The following is a 17309-nucleotide window of genomic DNA, read 5'->3' as shown; positions in this document are numbered from 1 at the left end:
CAGCTCATTGGTATTGAGGTATACTAACTATACACTGACTTTTCACCAAATGAATTTTAGGTTCTCTGTTATCTCATGTATTATGTAAGAAAATGGGACTAGGGAACTCTATTTATAGTGCGAAAATAAACACCTGGTGGCTTGATTCTAATTTCATAGTGTTTCTTCTTTTGCATGTGAGGCTTTTTATTTCCTCTGCTCCCTCTTGGCTTATGGCCAAAATGGATATTCTACATCTCCCAGCTCCTAGGGGAAGAATTAGTTGCAAAAAAGGTAAAAAGAATGAGAAACAATGTTTTGGAAACCTTGAAACAATTTATTGAGTTGCTTTATACAAGATTAACAATTTCCACACCACCCCCCAACACCAACATAGTCTCGCTGCACAAAAGCCACAGCCCCTCTCACACCTCAGGAGCGGCTGCACCGAGGGCAGCACCCCCACCTCCCCTGCCCTGGAGCCCACTCTGCCTGCCGGGCCCGTGGCTGTGTAAGTCATTCACTCTTTCGTTACCACAAATAAAGCATAAACAAGAAAAACAAATCTCAAAAACTCCCCATCAAAGAAACGTTTCCCTGAGGCAAGAGGCATCACTAGATTCCTAAAAATGAGGGTATTCTGCTCCAGCTGCACACTCAATGGTACATGGGGAGGAGGGAGCGCTGCAGGGAAGGGATCTTGGGTGTTCTCGGGTGGAGAAACCTGGAGAGTTCCCACTGCTCAGTGTTCACGGGCGGCCTCTGCGCGGCTCTGAGCTCAGCAATACAAATCTCTTCTTTGGCTCTTTTGCTACTACCTAAGACTATTCTGTAAACAAACTGGAAACCCAAGTTGCAAAAAATAGGTACAATGAAGGGATAAGGAATCCACTCTAGCCCGATGTGAAACACATGTTGGTTCTTACGTTTAAAAAAGAAAAAAAAAGAAAAAGAAAAAAACCAAATAAACAGCAGAGGCCTAGCCGGACAGCTGACAGAGGTGTTGCTCCACTGGAACCCGGGCAAACCTCTGCATGAACTGAGTTACTGAGCACTGTACCCTGGAAGGCAGGAACCAAAAGAGCTGCCTGTGTCTCCACACAGGTGTACATTCTGAGGAGGCGGATTACTCTTAACATAATTGCAATCATTTAGCTGAAGCAGTCAGTTCAGACACGCCTTGTGGTACACACTTCACGGGACAGGCAAGTGCCCTAACCATCCTCGTGAAGCAGCCGCCGGCTGAGTGCGCTCCGCAGTAGCTGTCCTAGTCTGTCTCTGGCGCACTCTCCAAGCTTACTGGCGCGCCACCCTTAAGTCAAAGCCCAGCCCTGCTGCGTGGAGAGCTCCAGGACGGCGAGCCTGTTTCTACATGGCAGACGCTTCACAGAGGTCTGTTCCTGCAGCTCTGCCTGACAATGGTTTCTAAACAAAACAAACTGGAATGTCTGTGACTTGGAACCCCTCATATCCTTGGCCCTCCAAAAGATGAAGGGCTTTGGGGCTCTGCAGTCCACCTGTATGAACTCAAAATGGGGGCCCTGGCTGTACTGGGACTTGGGATTTGGGGGCCCAGATGACCTTCAAGTCAGGACGGCACAGATTATGATGTGCAACTGTAAAAAACTCAAACTGGCTATGTCTTAAATACAGACATATCTTTTAAAAAAGTCTTCATCTGAGATCCACCCAGAGGGCTGAATGGATGTGTGTCTAATTCTGCTCCACCATAAAGGCACTGGAATTATGTCTTACTATAATATGACATGCGAAAAGCAGTTCCATTCTATCCAATGCATTAATGGTAATGATGAAATCTGGACCAAAATAAGTGTCTTTAAAAATCCTGTCACAACTGTTGAATCTACAAAGGTCTTTTCTCTGAAAGAGCTTCATTGTCACGTTCAGCAGAGATGCTGGCCCCCACCATGATGAGCACACATTAGGTGTTCTGAGTATTTTTCCAAAAAAACAAGGTAAGGTAAGTCTCCCAGCTGTTGTGTTAGCTGGGAGGTTTTTGTCCTGTTGAGCACACAGCCTGAGGATGGGACAGACACCATGACCATCCAGGGATCCCACTGTGGCCAGAAGGAGTCCCTGACCACTAGGGCACCATGAGGTACTCTGACCAAATGCCAGGGGTCAGGTGGATTTAAAGCACGTGTGCCAACTGCTCCGCCCTGACACCAGAGCTTCGTACATGACCCAGCGCGCACCCCAGCCCAGAGCTGCCCCTCCAACGATTGTCCATGACACAGCCGCGCAGCCCCCAGCACCACGCCAGTCCGTGCCTCCGGAGAAGCCCAGGGCTGCTCCCCTAACAGAAGGCACATCACAGTGCCAAGAGATGCTCCACTTAGCACTCACACCTTCTCCAGAAGAAAGCCAATCGGGGCAGAAAGAGCATAGTGATTATCCAGTTTCTGAGACCTACTTGTTCAGCTTCCGCCCAGACCTAAGTTAGTCGGGCCTTTCCTCTGAAGAGATCACAATTTCCGTGGTACACCGGGCCCTTTTCCATGAAGTTGAGAAGCATCTGGAAAAGAACAAGCAAAAATAACACAAGTCTTTCAGGATCTCGGATTCCCTCAAGGTGGCAGTAACAAAACCTCAAGGAGATCACCTAAATAGCAAGAGGCCCCCGAACGCTGAGCCCAAAAACCCTTGCCAGAGACTGAGTGCACTGCTACTTGTGGCAGCTCGCAGTGTGCATGGCACTCTGAGCTCTGTGATGGCAGCTGCCCGCTGCGTGCTGCGCACCCAGAGCCGCTTCCGTTCCCCGCTGCCACCACCATCCCCTGGCGCGCTGCGCTCCGCTCAAGCAGCAGTGAGCACTCTCACCATCAAAACCCTCAGGCCCTACAAAGACAAGTTCAAAGGTGCTAGCATTCCGAGTCTGCATGGGAAAGAAAGCAAAGCAGACACAGCCACACAGCTGAAATAAGCAGGCAGCTTTTCATTTACAACCACTCAATGTAATCCTCCTACGTGAAGAAGGGCTAAAGGAGACAGAGAGGGTACAGGAAAGTGCTTTTCCTTTTTTCTGTTGTTGAAAATATCACAGGCCAACAGTCATGTTCCAATGGCTCTTCAATTATTTTGTTTCTGTTTGAAAGTGTGACATTCCATGTGCCACGGAAATTGTGACCTCTTCAGAGGAAAGGCCCGACTAACTATGCTCTTTCTGCTAAGTGGAGCATCTCTTAGGCACTGTGATGTGCCATCCTTCAAACCACACACTCTCACCTAGGTGGCTCTGTGACCCCCATATTTATCCTCTTAGCTACTACAGCAGCCGCCAGTTTGCAGAGTAAGTGCGCTGTAGCTGTGGCTTCTCTAGAGGAAAATGGAGTCACTGTTGATCCAGGAAGCTTAGCCCCTTGGTTCCTTTCTCTAAAGAAGCAAAATTTCCATCTTGAAAATTTTCAGTCCAGTCTTATGCCCAGATGGCCTGTGGTGTTCACTAGGAATGCATCAGCCTTGGAACACGGGGGCCAGAGATCCATAGCAAATCTGGAGATAGACACAGACTTGGGAATCGTCAGGCCACAGGCATGCCCAGCCAGGCAAGCTCCCTGTCTTACTCCCACCCCGGCACCTGTGCACCAGGGCTACCCAGGCTCAGCTTCCTGAAGAATGGCTCTCCCCTGACTGATGTAGCATCCCCAGTCCTCTCTGGAGCAGGTCTAGAGTAGTAAGAAGAGCACAGTAGGCCAAAACCAAGATCCCATGAGGCTTCCCACCAGTGTGCCATTAGGCGTGTTTACGAATCATGTTCCAGCACAGGGCGAGGCCAATCACTTACTAGGAAGGTGCCAGCTGGAGCATCTGTGTGGCCTTCTCACAGCAATACCACATCCCTTTCTGAAATCTACTGACCTACAGAGATGAAAAGCAGGAAGAGAAGAGGAATGCTGCCCCAGGTCCTGCTGTGCTCCCTAATGTCTGCCTTCACCCCTGAACTCAAATGAAAGATGTTCCTCTCTGGCACACAGGCTGATATCACAAGTAAGGGTCCCTCCTAAGACCTTGTCCCTGTGACCTTGCTGCTGATTGGGCTCTCCCTTTCACTTATAAGTTTAGCTGGCAGCACCTGGAAGGTGCAGCAGCTTAAACGTAAAGGCCTTTCAGTGCCCCAATTAGCCCTTGGGTATTAGCACCGATGTGAGCACCAACTTTAGCTAAGGGAATTCACCTGCCTCACACAGAGGCCATTACAACTTCCCCTGTGATCACACAGGGTAAGGCTGACCCAGTGGCAGTTCCAAGTGGGGAACGAGGGGAAATTTCAAAGTGGAAGCCTCTGTCGGTCTGAGTACCCGAAGAGCCAGAGTCTTGAAGGACAAACCAGGACGACACTGTAACAGCAAGCTGAAGACACTGAACTCCCTGGCAGCAGACAAGGCATCTAATGGGTAGGGAGCAGAATGACGGTATGGGATGCACGGCACTCTGATCACCTGGCAATTACCTGGCAGACTCTGCGGGATGTGGGTGGACACGGCAGCGTGTGGGAGAGGCGCTGCACGGGGTGGGCTGGAGTGCAAGCCAGCCAGGAGACCTGAGAGAAAACAGGAGGGGAGAAAAGAACAAAACACACACATTGAAGACAGGAACAGAAAAGCTGCTTCAGCGGTTGAGAGCCCAGACAACCTACTGGACCGGTTCTGGGTGAGAACCCCAAGGGGAGGGAGGGCTCAGCATGGATCCCAGGAACGCTGCCCATGGTCACACACCAGACAAAACACAGGAACCCAGCACACGACAACAGAACTCATCAATGGGGGCACAGGCGCTGGGGAACCTTCTGTCCCTCCAGCATGAGGAGAAACGAGAGCAGCACTTACTATGGTTGAGGCCATGGTGGAATGTCCCAGGGGCAGGACCCGTGACGATGGCATCCTTGGAAACCCCTGTTTTCGCAGAGGACTCGGCGCTGAAGGAGAGCACGTGGAGGGGAAACTGGGAGATGATCCCCAGGGAGCTGGAGTTCATGGCTCCGGGCAGTTTCGGGCTGCCGGACTTGTAGGATGCAGACAGCAGATTTAAGGGCGAGGAGCTGGCCAGTAGCACAGCCCCACTCGTTCCTTTCTGGGGAGGAAACACAGCATGGTCAGAACGCCAGCTCCGTCCGCAGCTCACACACAGACCAAGGCTGGAAACGGACGCGGGGACCCACTCGTAGACCACCCCTCAGAAAGGTGCCCCGTGCTCTGCCACCCCAGAGGAAGGAAGAGGACAGCCTCTGAACTGGCGTGGAATGGCTCCTAGGACAGTGTTCACTTAAAAAGCTGGGTATTAACTATGCCTCCTTTGTGCAAGAAAGGAAGGATATCTTCTGTAGATATCCACAGATGACACACACTGGTGTGTCCATATTTATATACATAAAACATACATATATTTGTATGTTTTTAGAAAAAACAGGAAAAATGTGAAACTAAGGAATATAGTCACCTTGCAGGGGTGCTAGGACAGGATAGAGGCAGGTGAGACCTTGCTGAACATACCTTTCTATAGTTTTGTCTTTGTAAACACATAATCCTTTTACGTACTGGAAAAAAGAAAACAACTGCTCTCTCCCATGCCCCCAACCTGCATCCAAACTTCTTGTAATTACCCACAGGCAAGCCTCATTAACCACTGGACTCTGCCAAACTGCCTCTGTCTGACCTGCAGAATCCTTTAAAACCCAACCAAAAGAGTCACTCTTCCTGAGGCATGAACATCTCCACAAAGCTGATGATCTGAGCGGTGACAGCATTTCGTTTACTTGTTTGGAGAGATGGACAAGTAGGAGCTATGAGATAGGAAAGGAGTTTTGTGGCTCGTTCTATGCCACCCACGATCATAGCATCCCTGCAAACCAGGCCTTTCCCTCTGCTCATCCTCAAGAGAAGTTTCAGGCTCTCCTAAGATTCCTACCACCAGAAAAGTAAAGACCTGAAAACAGGAAGCCCAGTCCTCCTTCCAATTTCCAGGCTCACTGTTCCTACCTGACCTTCAGTGTCAGATCTCACTCTCCGAGCAGGGCAAGGCAAGCGGCCCTGTCCACAAGACCCACGAGGGGCACGCTGCTGTGCCAGGACACTCACTGGCAAGGAGGTAGACGATGTCACGCTGCTAACCGCGCTGGACTTCAGGGAGGAGGTCAGTAGCTTTGCCACTCCCTGGGTCCCACCACTGGAGTCTCCACTTGGACCACCTGGAGGGGCCACCAGGGTCAGCTTCTGGGAAACAGGTGGTTTTTTCACTGCAGAGCCTGGGACAGGTCTGCTGGCAGACGGTCCTGTGGAGGGAGGCTGTACGCCGGGGAGCAGGTTCCCGGAAGCAGAGCTCTGGACTGGTGTTCCTCCAGAGGAAGAGCTGCCAGAAGAAACCCCGTGTTTAGAGACCGAGCTGGCAAAGGGACTATTCTTGTAAGATGGCCCTGAAGAGCTGGCTGAGTGCTGTTTTGCTGGATGGCTCAGGGCAGTGGAGGACGAGGCTGGGGTCTTATGAGAGTTGCTGCTAGAGGCTGGTGTGCCTCCTGAAGAGGCCGGCGTGGAGGGATGGAAGCTCTGGCCCTTGGTTGCTGTCTTCACAAGCTGGAGGAGGGAACGATGGCACTGCGGGGAGGAAGGCTTTGGGCCCTGGAGCTTATTGACAAAAGGAGCTGGAGGGGTGAAGCTCTTTTGCTGTTGAGTGCCTGCATGAAAGACTTTGACTTGGGGGCCAGGCACAGGAGCTGCCGCCTGGGGTGCATGAGGCGTCCGTGGCAAGCCATGGTGCTTTGCTTTGGACTGGTGCACTTCCGACAGGCCCTTGCTGAGCGTGGCCTGACAGGACAGCTCTTTGTAGCCAGAGCTCTCTGGTTTTGTCTCCTGAGAGGACTGCCCCAGTGCCAAAGCCTGTTCGGCCAGAAAATTGAGGGGAGACTGCAGGGAACTAGAGGCTGGTGGAGCAGAAGGGCTGGGCTTTGGAAAGTTCCTCTTCTCTTCTGAACACACGACGCCCACCATCTTCTCTGCAGGTGCTTTTGAGGGTGCCGGCAGTGGGAACTCAGAGCTCCCACCTGCTCTGCTGCTCAGCACAGCCAGTTCCTTAGACACCACCTCCAATGAGGAGGCTGAATTACGGATCAAGTCTCCATCCAACGAGTCCTCCAGGTTGATAGGAGCAGGATTAGCAAGGCTGCCAGATGCCTGGGCTGAGAGCTCCCTGTTTGCAGCCCCAGTGCTCAGGCCTCCTCCCGGGTGTTCTGAAGGCAAAGCCAGGGGGCCGCCAATCTGGCCTGGTGGGATGGAAACCTTTTTATCAGGCTTAGTAGATGATTCCTAAAGGAAAGCAGGAATTCTGATGTTTAGAAATGTCCAAAGGTGCCAACACTGGCCCTGTGGTGAGAACACAAATGTGAGAACACCACAAGGCCCAAAGAACCAGGTCTTCCTGTACAATCACAAAACAAGACAGGAAGAGAGCGGTTGCCACACCTGCTTGGACTTGAAAGTGCTGAACTCCTTCACCCCCTCTGGCTCCTGTCTGGCTGGCTGGGGCTGGGCTTACCAAGCATGCTTTCTTGCTAGGGACCCATCCACCCACAAAGAAACTCTTCTTCTCTCTTTCTGAAAAAGCGTAAGACTCGAGCAAAGAGATGCTCTCCCTACTGGGCACACACTGTCTCAGAGTACTCCCAGCTGCAATCAGAAAATGATGCATGGCATGAGAATTGCCTTAAATTAGCTTTCTTCTCCTCCTTGGTCTTCTCCAGCATCTGTCTCCTCAGTTGGGTGCAAAGGAAAAGTCCTGTCACAGGAGTGGGAACAGGGTCTACCTCATCACTCTCACATTCCAAGTGCTTAATGCAATTTGTCCTAGACACTGTAGGACCTCAACAGATACTTTAGAATACAGAGTTTACACAGCTTATTCTCATGGACTGTTTATGTACAGTTAAGGACACTATAAAGCCACATTAGCTGTTAAAAATTTCAGTAAAACAGCAATTTTTACTACATTGAAAGGCTTCTGCAATGCCTAAGATGGTTTTCAGTTCCCCCCATCTCCACCAGGCAAACACAACAAAGCCACCTGTCCCTTCTGGTACAGCTCCAGGCAAACCTGCACCTGGCTAGCAGTGTTCTTTCACGAAAAGAGTATCATCACACTATACGACCTTCACATCTGCAGGGGCTCTTCACTCCTCAGAGGACTGTCAGGAAGACCTCATTGAAATCCAACCACCACCACCACCACCACCACCACCACCACCCCCCCCCCAGGAACAGGCCAGATAGGGTACTGTCTCCTAGAACTAAGGCTAGAAGGTACTAAGTGGCCTGGCTCAGGTCTCTGCCCTGCCAACCTTAGGCTCCTGCGATGGGCCAGGCTGCCTCTTGGACAGCCTCAAAGGTGCCATCCTGAAGAGCTGTCCCCCAGTCCAGCCAACCTCAATGAGCTGCTCTAGTCACTTAAGAGGTTTCATACGCATGGCTGGAGAGAAAGGAGAAGAGCACATGACCTGAGCAGGCTGACTCACCTTCATCTTGATTTTGGAAGAGGCCATTACTTTTTTCTTGGCCCTGTTCAAAGGAATGAACACAGAAACGGTTTAGAGGAGATCCACAAAGGAGGTGAAAATAACAGTCGCCCCGAGAAGAGAAAATACTGAGACACTCACAGGATTGATGTCAAGTGCCCATGGCCTCGTCTGCTCTCCTTAAACAGAGTCCTGAAACAGAGAGAGAACACTAGGCAGTCTGTGGAAACCTCCTGAAGGCAGGCTCTCTGCTTCTAGAGCTTTCCTACCATCCCTGGTACTCAGTGGCTATTACACCTTAAATGTCAGTGGCCTGGTGAGCTTAATTCCTAAAATGGCTGCACTGGCCACTGGAAAGCAAACAGTCTAGGAGTGACCCAAAAAAGCTATGGGTTTGCCGCAAAATTTCTCACAGTGATTTTTCCCCTAAAGGCAGGAGTGCTTTCCTTATTGCTGATTCTCATCCCTTCCAAGAGTGAGATGTGGAGTGACCACAGCACGTCTTTCTCCAGAGAAACAACAGAATTTTCTTTATGCCCCTCCCTATGCACTTTCTTTTTTTTTTTTTCTTAAGATTTTATTTATTTTTTTGACAGAGCGAGACCAAGAGAGGGAACACAAGCAGGGGGAGTGGGAAAGGGAGAAGCAGGCTTCCTGCTAAGCAGGGAGCCCAATGTGGGGTCAATCCCAGGACCCGGGAATCATGACCTGAGCCGAAGGCAGACACTTAACAACTGAGCCACCCAGGCGCCCCCCCCATGCACTTTCAGGTGTTCAATCTAAAGAAAAGAGCAAGTCCACCTAAAGAAGGGACACAAAGAAAGGCTCCATGCTTTGGATCCTGGGAAGATGGTGGAGTAGGAAGCACTGGGAATTGTCTACCCACCTGGACAACAACTGCACTAATAGAATCTAAAACAACTATTTTGGGAGTATCTAGGTGGCTCAGTCGGTTGAGCGTCCGACTCTTGATTTGGCTCAGACTCAAAGTGGAGTCTGCTTGAAGATTCTCTCTCCCTCTCCCTCTGCCCCTCACTCCCTCACATACTCACACTTTCTCTCTCTCTAATAAATAAATAAATAAATCTTAAACTAGAATAACGATTTTGGAATTCTAGAGTATGTTGAAGGCTTACAACTTATAGGGGAGGGCCTGGAGGGTAAATTGCTGTCAATTTCAGCTCTTAGCACAGTTGCAGCCTTCTGTTCCCAGCCCCATGGCAGGCAGCCATACATGTGTCCCCAAAGCAGCTTACAGGAACTAGGGTGGGCAAAAATGACCCTGTGCTCCAAGTATCGGGAATCTTTGCTCTGATTGCTGACCGCTGCTTTTCATCACAGAGATGCAGACAAAGAGGTGGGCAGCCACTGCTGTCATCCTCCCACCCCTGCCCACACCACCCACCTGTGGCAGGCCCTTGCCCCTCTGGCTGAGGTGACTTCCAGGGGATTTGAAAAACTGGTGCCCTTTTCCCCTCCTTCACTGTTCACTTTCCCACTTTCAGGAGACAGATATTAAGAAACAGACCATTCAAAACTGTGTATACAGGGAAAAATGAGAAAGTGAATATACGTGCCCAAGGAAGGGTTCAGACAAGACCTGGGAAGACATTAAGTTTACACTGCAGGCTGCTCCCAGGCACAGAGACCGCCCACAACCTTCGCAAAAACAAAAACAATATACAGAATGGGGGCCATAGTTAACAATACTGTATTGCATGTTCAAAAGTTGCTGAAGGAGTCAATCTTTTTTTTAAAAAAAAAGATTTTTACTTACGAGAGAGAGAGGAGAGAGAGAGAAAGAGAGCACGAATGTGGGGGGGGGAAGCAGAGGGAGAGGGAGAAGCAGACTCCCCACTGCGCAAGGAGCCAGATGAGGAACTCGATCCCAGGACCCTGGGATCATGACCTGAGCCGAAGGCAGATGCTTAACCGACTGAGCCACCCAGGCATCCTTTTTTGTTGTTGTTTTTTTTAAGTAGGCTCCAACGTGGGGCTTGAACTCATGACCCTGAGATCAAGACCTGAGCTGAGATCAAGAGTGGGACGCTAAACCAACTGAGCCACCAACGTGCCCCTAAGAGAGTCAATCTTAAAAAGTTCTCGTCAGGGCACCTGGATGGCTCAGTCGGTTAAGTGCCTACCTTCGACTCAGGTCATGATCCCAGGGTCCTGGGATTGAGTTCTGCATTAGGCTCCCTGCTCAGCGAGGAGTCTGCTTCTCCCTCTCCCTCTAGCCCTCCCCTCCGCTCGTGCTCTCTGCCTAATAAATAAAAATCTTAAAAAAAAAGTTCTCATCAAAAGAAAAATTGTAACTATGTGAGATGATGGATGATCCCTAGATTTACTGTGGTAAGCATTTCACAACACATACAAATATCAAACCATTATGTTGTACACCTGAAACTAATATTATATGTCAATTACATCTCCAAAAAAACCAAGCAATAAAAGCAATAACAAACAAAAAGTAAACCCTGGGAAAGTGAGAGAATCTGATTTCTAGAGTTACCACATTCAATTCAAATGTCCAGTGCTCCACACACATGCATAGAAAAAAATCATAAGACATACAAACAAACAGGAAAGTATGGGCCATTCAAGGGAGAAAATACCCAGAAACTCTTCCTGAAAAAGACCTAATGGCAAATACACTAGACAAAGACTTTAAAACAATGATCTTACAGATGCTCAAAGAACTACAGGAAGATGTAAAGTAAAAAAAGAATATGTGAACAAAATGGAAATACCAATAAAGAGAGAAAACCTAAAAAGAAATTAAGAAGAAAATTCTGGAGCTTTAAAGTGCAGTAACTGAAATGAAAAATTCCTTGGAGATGTTCAAACACAGATGTGAGCAAACAGAGGATAATCGAAATCACCAAGTCTGAGGAACAGAGAGAAAAAAGACGGAAGAAAAGTGAACAGAGCAGAGGGATGTGTGGGACACCACCTCTGTAGAAGTCCCAGGAGAAGAGATGGCAGAAAGGGCAGAGAGAGCAGTGGAAGAAATACAGCTAAAAACCCCCCAATGAAAAAGATCAACATAAACATCCAAGATGCTCAATGAACTCCAAGATGAACTCCAAGATGAACCACACACAGAGAAACACTGTCATCAAACTTTTAAAACACAAAGAATCTTGAAAGCCCAAGGGGAGAACTAAAATCATCACATAAAATTATCAACAGATTTCTCATCAGAAAAGTTGGAGGCCAGAAGATAGTGGGCTAATATATCCAAAGTGCTAAAAGAAAAAGTCCAACAAGAATCATATATCCAGCAAAACTGTCCTTCAGAAGTGGGGGATATATGAAGATACTCCCAGATGGACAAGGGCTGAAGGACATCGTGACCACTGGACTGCCCTGCAGGAAATGCTCAAGGGCACCCTGTGAGGTTACATAAAAAGGACACCAGACAGTACTTAAAAGTCATGTGAAGAAATAAGGATCACAAAAAAGGAAATACAAGGGCAATTATAAAAGCTAGTTTTCTTGGGGTGCCCAGGTGGCTCAGTCGGTTAAGTGACTGACTCTTGATTTCAGCTCAGGTCATGAGATCGAACCCTGCATCAGGCTCCACACTCCGTGCAGAATCTGCTTAACATTCTCTTTCCCTCTCCCTCTGCCCCTCCCCCTGCACATGTGTGAGCGCATGCGCTCTCTCTCATGCGCGCTAATAAAATAAATCTTTAAAAAAACAAGCTAGTGTTCTCCTAACAGTGGTTCGTAACTGAACTTTTCATTTTCTACATGATTTAAGAGACTAATACATTTAAAGAAAAAAACAGCAATTATTAGTGTAAAAGCTAGTATTACTGTAACTTTGGTTTGTAACTCCAAATCTTGTTTTCTACATAATTTAAGACACTAATGCATTTTTAAAATTATTAGCTAATGTTTTGGGGCACACAATCTCTAAAAATGTAATTTTGTGACCTCAGCAACCAAAGTGGGGACAGAACTATAAGGGAGCAGTGCCTTTTTTTTTTTTTTTAGATATTTATTTATTTATTTATTTATTTATTTATTTATTTATTTATTTATTTATTTATTTGACAGAGAGAGACACAGAGAGAGAGGGAACACAAGCAGGGGGAGTGGGAGAGAGAGAAGCAGGCTTCCCACTGAGCAGGGAGCCCTATGCGGGGCTTGATCCCAGGACCCTGGGATCATGACCTGAGCCAAAGGCAGATGCGTAACTACTGAGCTACCCAGGCGCCCAGAGGGCAGAGCTTTTATAGGTCACTGAACTTATAGAAGCAAGCCCTTCCTTTATCAGTAATTAATTTAAATATGAATGGATTAAACTTTCCAATCAAAACAAAGATTGGCAGAATGGATAAACACACATGATCCAACTCAATGCTGTCTATAAGGAACTCACTTGAGACCCAAAGACAAACACATTGAAGGCAAAAGGATGGAAGAAGATATTCCACACAAGTAATAACCACAGAGAGCAGGGGAGGCTATGCTGATATCAGACAAAATACACTTTAAATCAAGAAAGATTACAAGACAAAGAAGGACATCACATATTAATAAAAACTTCAAAACAGCAAGAAGATATAATAATTATAACCATTCCTGTGCTGGAAGCAAAAACTGACAGAAGTAAAAGGAGAAATGGACAATTCTACAATAGGAGTTGGAGACTTCAGTACCCCACTCACAATAATGGATAGAACACCAGACATAAGACAAATAAGACAGTAGAAAACTTAACACAGTAAACCAACTAGATCTAACAACATACACAGAACACTCTACCCAACAACAGAATCACATTCTTCTCAAGTGCATATAGGACATTTCCCAAGACAGACCATATGTTAGGTCACGAATTAAGTCTCAAGAGATTTAAAAAGATAGAGGCACCTGGGTGGCTCAGTCGGTTAAGCGTCTACCTTCGGCTCAGGTCATGATCCGGGGTCCTGGAATCCAGTCCCCCATCGGGCTCCCCGCTCAGCGGGGCGTCTGCTTGTCCCTCTCCCTCTACACCCCTCCTCACTGCTCATGCTCTCTCTCTCAAATAAATAAAATCTTAAAAAAAAGAAAGATTTAAAAAGATAGACACCATACAAAGTATCTTCTCTGACCACAGAGGATATAGTTACAAATCAGTAATATGAGTGAAACTGAAAAATACACAAAATTGTGGAAATTAACCAACATACTTCTTAAACAATCAATGAATCAAAGAAAAAAATCACAAAGGAAACTAGAAAATACTTAAAGATGAATGAAAATGAAAACACAATATACCAAAACTTATGATACAAAGGATGCAAAGGGAGTACTTACAGCTATCAACATTTACATTGTAAAAAACAAATCTCAAATCAACAACCTAACTCTACAACTTAAGGAACTAGAAAAAGAGTAAGTTAAACCTAAAGAAAGCAGAAGGAAGGAAATACAGATTAGAGCATAGGTAAATAAAACAGAATAAACCAACAGAGAAAAATCAGTAAGAGCAAAAGCTGGTTCTTCGAAAACATCAACACAATTGACAAACCTTTAGCTAGATGGACTAATAATGTTCAAGAGGATACTGAAATTACCAAAATCAGGAAAGAAAGTGGGGACGTTGCTACTGATTCTGCAATAAAAAAGGATTCTAAGAGAGTACTATGAACAACGGCACACAACAAATTGGATTACCTAGTTGAAATGGACAAATTCCTACAAACACAAAACCTACTAAGACTTTCTCTATTTCCCAAAGAAATACAAAATCTGACTAGACTTGTAAGTAGTGAGGGGACTGAATCAGTTATCAAAAATCTCCTGACAAAGGGAAGACCTGGACCTGATAATGGCTTCATGGGTGGATTCAACCAAATACGTAAAGCACTACTACCAATCCTTCTCAAACTTTTCCAAAAAACTGAAGAGGAAAGACTTACAAATTCATTCTATGAAGCCAGCATTACCCTGATACCAAAACCAGGCAAAGACACCACAAGAAAATTACAGACCAATATCCCCTATTAACACTGATGCAAAACTCCCCAACAACTACTAGCAAACAGGATTCAGGAGAATATTAAAAACATTATACATCATGACCAAGTGAGGGTTTTGGGTTTTTTTTAAAAGATTTTATTTATTTATTGGGAGAGAGAGAGCTCACGAGGGGGGGGAGGGGTTTAGGGAGAAGCAGGCTCCCCACTGAGCAGGGAGCCCGATGAGGGGCTCGATCCCAGGACCCTGGGAACATGACCTGAGCCGAAGGCAGACGCTTAACCGACTGAGCCACCCAGGTGCCCACAACCAAGTGAGATTTATGCTTGGAATGCAAGGGTGATTCAACATATGAAAACTGATCAGTGTAATATGCCACATCAACAGAATGAAGGAAAAAAACCCCACATGATCATTTCAATTGATGCAGAAAAAGCAAAGGACAAAATTCTACACCCTGTCATGATAAAAAAACACTCAACAAACTAGAAACAGGAATACCTCCACATAATAAACGCCAAATATGAACCCCCCCCCCCCCCCGGGAACATCATAATGGGGAATGAAGCATTTCCTCTAAGATCAGGAACAAGGTAAGAATGCAGGCTTTCACCACTTCTTTTCAACCTAGTACTATGAGTTCTAACCATAGCAGTTAGGCGAGAGAGAAACAAAAGGCATCCAAATTGTAAAGGAGAAGGTGAGCCCTGTTTGCAGATATGATTTTTTATTTAGAAAACTGTAAAGATTCCAAAAAATTTTAGAATGAATTTTGCAAAGTAGCAAGATACAAAATCAACACACACAAAAATCAGTTGTATTTCTGTACATGAAAAATGAACAATCTAAAAAGAAATTACAAAAATAATTCTATTCATAACAGCATTAAAAGAAAAAAAAACAAAAACAGAAAAGCTTAGGAATTAACCTCATCAAGGACCTCAGAGACTTGTACAGTGAAAATGACAAAACATTACTGAACGACATAAATAAATGGAAACAACCCATCATGGACTGGACAACTTAATATTATTGAATTGTAATCTCAGTACTACCCAAAGCAATCTACAGATTCAATGCTATCGCTAGCAAAATCCTAATGTGTTTTTTGCAGAAATAGAAAAACACATCCTAAAATTCGTATGGATCTTCAAGGGACCCTGAATAGCCAAAATAATCTTGAAAAAGAATAAAGCTGGAGAATCACACTTCCTGATTTCAAAACGTACTAAAAGCCACAGTAATCCAAACAGTGTGTTATTGACATAAAGGCAGACACAAAGACCAATGCAAGAGGACAGAGAGCCCAGAAATAAAACCCTCACACATGTGGTCAAATGATTTTTGACAAAGGTGCAAAGACCAATAAAGGAAGGACAGTCTTTTCAACAGATGGTGCTGTGAAACCTAGATACCACATGCAAAAAACTGAAGTTGGACCCTTAACGCCATATACAAAAATTAACTCAGCTTCATGACACGGGATCTGACAATTTTATCTCAGATATGACACTAAAGGTACAGGCAACAAAAAGTACACAAATTGGACTTCATTAAATTTAAAAATTTTGTGCACCAAAAGATATTATCCACAGAGTAAAAAGGCAACTCACAAAATGGGAGAAAATATCTGGAAACCACATCTGTTAAGGGTGTCAAGGATTAATATCCAGAATACAAAAAGAACTCCTGAAACTCAACAATGAAACAAATTAACCCAATTCAAAAATGGGTGAACGCGGCTCCTGGGTGGCTCAGACCTTTAGGCGTCTGCCTTCGGCTCAGGTCATGATCCCAGGGTCCTGGGATCAAGCCCCACATCCGGCTCCCTGCTCCGTGGGAAGCCTGCTTCTCCCTCTCCCACTCCCCCTGCTTGTGTTCCCTCTCTCACTGTGTCTCTGTCAAATAAATAAAATCTTAAAAAAAATAAAAAATAAATAAAAAATGGGTGAAGGACTTGAATAGACATTTCAAAAAGATACATAAATTGCTCATTAGTACATGAAAAGATGCTCAACACCACTGACCACTAGGAAAATTCAAATCAAATCCTCAGGGAGATATCACCTCAGGTCCATTACAGTGGCTACCATCAAAAACCCAGAAAACATCGAGTACTGGCAGAATGTAGGCAAATTGGAACCCTTGTGCACTGTTGGTGGAAATGCAAAATGACACAGCCACTATGGAAATCATTGATGGTTCCTCAAAAAATTAAACATACAATTATCACATGATCCAGCAATTCCACTTCTAGGCATACACACAAAAGAACTGAAAGCAGGGTGTTGAAGAGGTATTTGTACACCCAAGTTCATAACAGCATTATTCACAATAGCTAAAATATGGAAACCTAAGTATCAACAGATGCGTGGATAAGCAAAATGTCTTCTATACATACAACGGAATATTATTCTGCCTTAAAAAGGAAGCAATTCTGTAATGTGTAATATAGACAAATCCTTGAGGATATTATACTAAGTGAAATAAGCCAGTTACACAAAGACAAATTCTGTATGATTCCACTTCTATGAGGTACTCAGAGGAGTCAAAATCATAGACAGAAAGTAGAACAGTGGTCACAGAATCTGAGGGGTGGGATATGTGAAGTTATTGTTTAATGGGTACAGAGTTTCAGTTTTGTAAGATCAAAAGAGTTATGGAAATGGATGGTGATAGTTGCACAAGAATGTAAATGTATTTAAAACCACTGACGGGGCGCCTGGGTGGCTCAGTCAGTTAAGTGGCTGCCTTCAGCTCGGGTCATGATCCCAGAGTCCTGGGATCAAGCCCCACGTCCAGCTCCCTGCTCAGTGGGGAGCCTGCTTCTCCCTCTGCC

At 45.9% G+C, this 17309-nt stretch overlaps 1 protein-coding gene across 4 annotated transcripts in view; it reads right to left on the bottom strand.

Moving 5' to 3' along the window:
- Positions 1-301: 301 nt before the first annotated feature.
- The window catches only part of UBN1 (ubinuclein 1), a 39073-nt gene continuing 22065 nt past the window's right edge, over positions 302-17309 (bottom strand). The window contains exons 13-18 of one of the 4 annotated variants that reach the window (XM_035022212.1): positions 8639-8689; positions 8498-8540; positions 5976-7295; positions 4827-5070; positions 4451-4540; positions 302-2515 (exon numbers count right to left, since the gene is read on the bottom strand). In XM_035022212.1, coding sequence (XP_034878103.1) covers positions 2466-2515; positions 4451-4540; positions 4827-5070; positions 5976-7295; positions 8498-8540; positions 8639-8689 — 1798 coding nt within the window. In that variant the 3' untranslated portion in view covers positions 302-2465. The remainder of the gene's footprint in view (positions 2516-4450; positions 4541-4826; positions 5071-5975; positions 7296-8497; positions 8541-8638; positions 8690-17309) is intronic. The other 3 variants (XM_035022215.1, XM_035022213.1, XM_035022216.1) reach the window with 3 other exon arrangements.

This window comes from Mirounga leonina, unplaced genomic scaffold (genome assembly GCF_011800145.1).
Source record: "Mirounga leonina isolate KUSES-001 unplaced genomic scaffold, KU_Mleo_1.0 Mir_175, whole genome shotgun sequence".
NCBI classification, from domain to species: Eukaryota; Metazoa; Chordata; class Mammalia; order Carnivora; family Phocidae; genus Mirounga; species Mirounga leonina.
This window is presented reverse-complemented; position numbering and strand designations above follow the sequence as displayed.